At 72.8% G+C, this 7,093-nt stretch overlaps 1 protein-coding gene across 1 annotated transcript; it reads right to left on the bottom strand.

Annotated features, from left to right (window-relative positions):
• Positions 1-3,077: 3,077 nt before the first annotated feature.
• Positions 3,078-6,207, bottom strand: ZNF467 (zinc finger protein 467). The gene is made up of 5 exons (XM_062570834.1): positions 6,164-6,207; positions 5,035-5,168; positions 4,821-4,910; positions 4,537-4,653; positions 3,078-4,417 (listed from the first exon to the last, which is right to left on the bottom strand). The coding sequence occupies exons 2-5, from the start codon at positions 5,066-5,068 to the stop codon at positions 3,078-3,080; spliced, it is 1,581 nt and encodes a 526-aa protein (XP_062426818.1). The 5' UTR covers positions 5,069-5,168; positions 6,164-6,207.
• Positions 6,208-7,093: the final 886 nt, after the last annotated feature.

Raw genomic sequence — 7,093 nt, 5'->3', positions numbered from 1 at the left:
ACACACACACACACACGCACAGAAACGTGCACACACAGAGCGCACACCCGTGCACACCCTCACACGCTCCCGCACGTTACACCCGCGCACACGCGCCCTCCCCACGCGCACACGTTCACACACGCATTCTCGCCCCCAGTCTCACACGCGCGCACGTGCACTCGCACTCGCACACACTCACTCACACTCACACTCACCCTCGCCCGGCCGCTCCCACCGCGGCGGCTCCCGTCGCTCCCATCGGCCCCCGCGGCCCGATTTCCCCCCCCCCCCCGCGTTGCCATGGCGACGGCGGCACCGGAAGGAAGGAGCGGGGGGGGGGACAAAGGGACACACGGACTGGGGGACACACGGACACGGGGACACGGGGACAGAGGGACACGGGGACACGGGGAGACACGGACTGGGGGACACACGGACACGGCGACAGAGGGACACGAGGACCGGGGGACACACGGACAGGGGGACACAGGGAAAAACGGACACGGGGAGACAGGGACACATGGACATGGGGACACACGGACACAACATTGGGACACGGGGACATGAGGACATGGCGACATGGGAAACACGGACACAGGGACACGGGGACACACGGACACGACATATGGACACGGGGACACGGGGACATGGGAACACACGGACACGAAACACGGACAGGGGGACAAGGGGACACATGGGCACAGGGACGTGGGGACACACGGACAGGGGGACACATGGACATGGGGACACAGGGACACGACATTGGGACACGGGGACATAAGGACACAGGGACATGGGGAAACACGGCCACAGGGACACGGGGACACACGGACACAACATATGGACATGGGAACACGGGGAAACACAGACATGGGGACACACGGACACACATGGAGGAGCACGGGGACACAGACATGGGGACACACAGACATGGGGAAATGGACACGGGGACACACGGACACGGGGACACGCAGACATGGGGACGCTCATAGACACACCTGGCACACGGACACCCGCTCCACACCAGCACACGGAGGACCACCACGGACACACTCAGCGGCACCCACCCGCACGAGCACGGGCACACGTAGCAGTGCACACGCACACGTGTACACGCACACACGGCCGTGCACACACACACGGCCGTGCACACACGGCCGTGCACACGCACACGCACGCGCACACAAGGCTGTGCACACACACACACGTACACACACACACGGCCGTGCACACGCACACAGCAGTGCACACACGTACACGCACACACGGCCATGCACACACACACGCGTACACACACACACGGCCGTGCACACGCACACAGCAGTGCACACACGTACACGCACACACGGCCATGCACACACACACGCGTACACACACACACGGCCGTGCACACGCACACAGCAGTGCACACACGCACACGCAGCCCCCGCCGGCCCCATTGCCCTGGCGATGGCTGCTCCCCCCATCCCCAACCCCTCGTCTCACCCCCACAACCACCCCCATGGGGAGGCCTGGCCCAGCCTGGGGGCTGCCCGGGCGGACGGACACAAGGATGGCCGCATGGACGGCACGGTGGGTGGACGGACACGCACATGGGTGGACAAACGGATGGGTGGGTGGATGGACAGACAGACATTCATGGGTGCATGGATGGACACATGGGCTGACATGGACGTATGGATGTGTGTATGGACAGGTGGGTGGATGAAAGCATGGATAGATGGACAGACATAGGTGGATGGACAGACAGAAGGATGGACGAATGGACTGATGGATGAATGGATGGACAGACGGATGGATGTGTGGGCAGACAGATGGGCACATGGTTAGCTAAATGGACGGACGGATGGGTGGATGAAAGCATGGATAGATGGGGAGGCAGAAGGATGGCCTGACGGATGGACGGACGGACGGGTGGGTAGATGGACGGACTCGTGGATGAACAATCGCGCAGGCGGGGCTGGAGGGATGCTTGGACGCCGGGGGCCTGGGTGCAGCGGGAACGGGGCGCGGGGGGATGGGGGGTCCCGGCCCGGCGCTACGGGGAGGGGCGCACCCGCGGCGCCCCCCCCGCCCGCGCCCCGGCCCCCCGGCCCCCCGGCCGTGCCCTCGGCCCCCGCGCGCGGCTGCGCCCGCAGGCAGGAACCTCTCACGCCCGGCCGGAGTCAATGGCCGGAAGCCGCCGGGGCGGCAGCTCCGGCTCCGCTTCCCGAGCCGGCTTCCTGCGCTCGCGCCCTGCCCGTCCCGCGCCGCCGCCCGCCCCCCGAGGGCCGAGGGCCGGCGCCCGCTCCCCGCCGAGCTGCTCCCTTGTGCAGGAACAAGCAGCCCCGGGCCGGGACGGCGGGGATTGGGGTCGTTCCCGGGGAAAGCCGGCGGGCAGGACCGTGCCACCCCCTGCACGCCGGCCCCTGCCCCTTCTCCCACCAAGAAAGCCTCGGAAGCGCTGTCGGAAGACGTTATTCCGCATTTCTCTTTACTACGCGTTTCTACCGCGGTGAAGCCCGCGGGGCGCAGGCAGGGCCCGGTGCCGCGGCCGCCGGCGGGGAAGGGGCCGGAGCACCACTTTGGCCGCCACGCGTGCCCCGGCCCCCCGGGAGCCGCCGGGCGACGGAGCCCGGCTCTGCCGGCAGCTCCTGCTGCCGCCGGGCGCCGCGGGCAGCGCCGCACGGGGCAGCGCCCACCCCGGGGCTCCGCCGTGCCGGCGGCATCGCGGGGGAGACGGGCCAGTGCCGTGCACGGGGGCCCTGGCCTGGCCACGGCGGCGAGCGCCGACGGCTGCGAGCGCTGGTGGCTGCAAGGGCTGATGCCACCCGGGCTCGGGGGATTTCAAGAGCGTTTCCGGACTATTTCCAGACTGCAGCTTCTGCGCCCAGTGCTGCTCCCGGCCCCCTTGCAGCCCTCCCCGCGTTGCAGCCGCTCGCGGCGCCTCTGCAAGCTGTGGGAGGCTGCGGCTGGAGCCGCGCCGGGAGGGCGCCAGGCCGCAGCCACCGGCGAGCTGCGCCGGCACCAAGGACGCGTGGGGACCGCAGGCAGCCGGAGCAGCCCCGGGCGGCCGCCGGCGCCGGCTCCAGCCGCAGCAGCGGCGCCTGCGGCTCTCAGCCCGCCGCCCCGCCGCCGGGAGAAGCCGGGGCGGGCGCCGGGGCGGGCGCGGCGGCGTGGGTGCGCTCGTGGCGCAGCAGATGCGTCTTCCTGCTGAAGCGCCGGCCGCACTGGGTGCAGATGTAGGGCCGGTGGCCGGTGTGCACGGCCTGGTGGCGCGCCAGGTTGGTCTTGGCGCTGAAGCGCTTGCCGCACTGGGCGCAGCCGTGGGGCCGGGTGCCCGTGTGCACCGCCTGGTGCCGGGCCAGGTGCGACTTGCGGCCGAACCCGCGCCCGCACTGCTGGCAGGCGAAGGGGCGGGCGCCGGCGTGCGCCTTGGCGTGGGCGGCGAGGTTGGGCCGGGAGCCGAAGCGGCGGCCGCACTGGGCGCAGGCGAAGGGGCGCTCGCCCGCGTGCACCCGCAGGTGCCGCAGCAGGTGCTGCTCGAGGGCGAAGGCGCGGGCGCAGTGGGCGCAGGCGAAGGGGCGCTCGCCCGCGTGGCTGCGCCGGTGGGCGGCCAGGCTGGGCTCGCGGCTGAAGGTCTTCTCGCAGTCGGGGCAGGCGTAGGGCTCGAGGCCCATGTGGCCGCGGAGGTGGGCGGCGAGGCGGCGCTTGTCGCCGAAGCCGCGGCCGCACTCGGCGCAGGCGAAGGGCCGCCCCTCCAGGTGCAGCCGCTGGTGCGACGCCAGGTTCTTCTTCCAGCCGAAGCTCTTGCCGCACTCGGGGCAGGCGAAGGGCTTGCGCTCGGGGGGCGGCGGCGGCGCGGCGGCGGCGGCGGGGGGCTCAGCGCCCGGCGCCGGCTCCGCGTGCAGCCGCAGGTGCCGCAGCAGGTGCTGCTTGTGGGCGAAGCGGCGGGCGCAGCGGGCGCAGGCGAAGGGGCGCTCGCCCGTGTGCGTGCGCTGGTGCCGCACCAGGTGGGTCTTCTTGCGGAAGCGGCGGCCGCACTCGGCGCAGGGGAAGGGCCGCTCGCCCGTGTGCGTCTTCTGGTGGGAGCGCAGGTGGATCTCCTGGCGGAAGCGGCGGCCGCACTGGGCGCAGGGGAAGGGCCGTTCGCCCGTGTGCACCCGCAGGTGCCGCGTCAGGTGCGCCTTCTTGCTGAAGCCCTTGCCGCACTGGGCGCAGGCGAAGGGGCGCTCCCGGGCGGGCGCCCCGCACTGCCCGCACGGGCTCCCGCCCGGCAGCGCCGCGCCGCAGCCGGGCCGCCCGCCGGAGCCCAGCTCCTCCGGGCTCGGCTGCTCCAGCTTGCAGGCGCTGTGCACCGCGGTGCCGCCCGGCAGGGCTCCGGCGCCGGGGCTGCACGCCCACTCCTCGTCCTCCTCCTCCACCTTCACCTTCACCTTCCGGATGAGCCAGTCGCCTGCAGGGTGGACGCCGCGCGGCGGCGGGCGCTGAGCGGCGAGCGCCGGCGCTGTACCGCACCGCACCGCTCCGCTCGGTGCGCCCAGGGCCGGAGCCCGCGGCGAGGTGGGCACTCACCTGCGTGGCCGCACTCCGGGCTCGTCGGCTCCTCCGCGGCCGCCCGCTCCCCGCCGCATGGCTGCTCCTCGCCGTCGCCATCAGCCATCGCCTCCGACTTGGGCACAACCCACCTTGCTGGGGAGGAAAGCACCGGTAAAGCCGGGCTCCTGGGACCGCTGGGGCTGCGCCCGCGTCGGCAGCCCCGCGCGGTCCCCGCGGGGAGCCCGGCGGTGCAAAACGTCCCTGAGACCGCCCCGCGCCCAGCACCGCCACGTCCCCCTCCGTCCTGCTTCCGTGCTGACCCGGGTCGGCGCTGCCCGCCGCCTCCGTCTCCTCCGCGCGCCCCGGCGGCTCCGCCAGCGGGACGGGTTCCGGCTTGGCCATGCAGGAGCCTGCGGGAGACGGGAGCAGGGCTGGTGCGAGTCCCCGCGGGGAGCCGGGCGCGCTCCGGGGCGCTGGCGGCCCTGCACGGCGCCTGGCTCGCGGGACGGAGCCGGACCCGGCGCCGGGATTTACCCAGGGAAAACGGGGCGTCAAAATGCTCCGGCATCGCGGTGCCGCCGCTCCCGCTCCTGCCGCTGCTCAAGCTCCGCTGCTGCTCGGGGGAGAGAGGGACGTTGGCGTCGTCGGCGTCTGCGCCCTGGCGAGACCTGCAGCGGGAGGCGGCTGGGGCGGGCCCGGCACAGACCCCGTCCTGGCTGCCCCCCGAATCCCCTCTGGCACATCCCGCCTGCCTCCCCCCAGCACAGACCCCATTCTGGCTGCCCCCCGAATCCCCCCGGCACATCCTGCCGGCCTCCCCCAGCACAGACCCCATTCTGGCTGCCCCCCGAATCCCCTCTGGCACATCCCGCCTGCCTCCCCCCAGCACAGACCCCATCTTGGCTGCCCCCCGAATCCCCCCGGCACATCCCGCCTGCCTCCCCCCAGCACAGACCCCATTCTGGCTGCCCCCCGAATCCCCTCTGGCACATCCCGCCTGCCTCCCCCCAGCACAGACCCCATTCTGGCTGCCCCCCGAATCCCCCCGGCACATCCCGCCTGTCTCCCCCCAGCACAGACCCCGTCCCGGCTGCCCCCCAAATCCCCCCGGCACATCCCACCTGCCCCCCTCCAGCACAGACCCCATCCCAGCTGCCCCTGGCTCTTCCTATCCCATCTTCCTGCCCCCCCCAGCCCTCCCCCTGCCCTCCATGGGCCCCTCCACTCCTCATGCCCCCGCAGCTCCCCTTACCCCATCTCTGCTGCCCCCCCCGCCCCCTCCCCGTTTACCCATGCCCCCCCCCCAGTCCCACCTGCCTCAGGGCGGTTTCCCCCATCCCCTCCGCCTCCCCACTCCTTCCCACTCCCTCCTACCCCCGGCTCCTGCCCCCCTGCCCCACCCCTGCTGCCCCCCACTGCCTCAGCAAAGCCCCCCAGCCCTGTCCCCACACCGCCCCCCCGTGCCCACCGACACCTTCGTCCCTCCTGCCCCCCCGCTGCCCTCCCCGACCCCGCCGTGCCCGGTGCCCCCGGGCCCCCGCGCAGCCCCGCCCGCTGCTCCCGGCGCGGAGCAGCCCCGGGCCGGCGGCGGAGCCCCCCGCCCATCGCCGCGGCCTCGCGGCGGGGCCCGCGCCCCGGCCCCGGCCCCGGCCCCGGCCCCTACCTCCGCCGCCGCCGCCGCCGCCCGGCCGGGGCTCCGCGCCGCCGCCGGCCCGCGCCGCCCCGCGCAGAGGGACTACATCTCCCGGCGGCCCGGCGGCGCGGGCGGGGCGGCCCCGGCCCGGCCCCGGCCCGGCCCGGCTCTGCCCCCCGAGCACCGCCCGGCCCCGCGCGGCGGCTGCGCGGCCACGGCCACGGGGGCGTGGGAGCGCGGGCACCGGGCCACGGGCAGCGGGACGGGGCGCGGCCGCGGGGACGGGGCCACGGGCGGTGGGCCACGGGTGCGGGGACGCAGGCGCCAGTACGCGGACAGGGGCATAGGGACATGGGCACTGAGGTGAAGACACGGGAACCGGGATGGGGACGTGGCCACGGGGACGCAGGTGCAGGGATGCAGGCACCAGGACAGGGACGTGGGGACATGGGCACTGAGATGAAGATGTGGCACTGGGAAGGGGCACAGGCACAGGGATGCAGGCACCAGGACAGGGACGTGGGGACATGGGCACTGAGATGAAGATGTGGCACTGGGAAGGGGCACAGGCACAGGGATGCAGGCACCAGGACAGGGACGTGGGGACATGGGCACTGAGATGAAGATGTGGCACTGGGAAGGGGCACAGGCACAGGGATGCAGGCACCAGGACGCGGACAGGGGCATAGGGACATGGACACTGAGGTGAAGACACGGGCACCGGGATGGGGACGTGGGCATGGAGACGCGGGTGCAGGGATGCAGGCACCAGGACGGGGACGTGGGCACTGAGATGAAGATGTGGCACTGGGAAGGGGCACAGGCAGAGGGATGCAGACACAAGGACAGGGACATGGGCGTGGGGATGTGGGCACTGAGGTGAAGACACAGGCACCAGGATGGGGATGTGGGCATAGGGACATGGGCACAGGGATGAAGAGGTGGCACTGGGATGGGGAT

This window comes from Rhea pennata, chromosome 2 (genome assembly GCF_028389875.1).
Source record: "Rhea pennata isolate bPtePen1 chromosome 2, bPtePen1.pri, whole genome shotgun sequence".
In the NCBI taxonomy this organism is placed as follows: domain Eukaryota; kingdom Metazoa; phylum Chordata; class Aves; order Rheiformes; family Rheidae; genus Rhea; species Rhea pennata.
Note: the sequence above shows the minus strand (reverse complement) of the source record. Positions and strands in the feature narration are given on the sequence as shown.

Bases quoted from the DNA above. Each gene is read 5' to 3' on its own strand.
- ZNF467 (XM_062570834.1), bottom strand. From the start codon at position 5,068: ATGCCGGAGCATTTTGACGCCCCGTTTTCCCTGG. The intron at 4,911-5,034 runs GTAAATCCCGGC...CGTCTCCCGCAG, and splicing joins TGACGCCCCGTTTTCCCTGG to GCTCCTGCATGGCCAAGCCG. The intron at 4,418-4,536 runs GTGAGTGCCCAC...TCCACCCTGCAG, and splicing joins CCCGGAGTGCGGCCACGCAG to GCGACTGGCTCATCCGGAAG.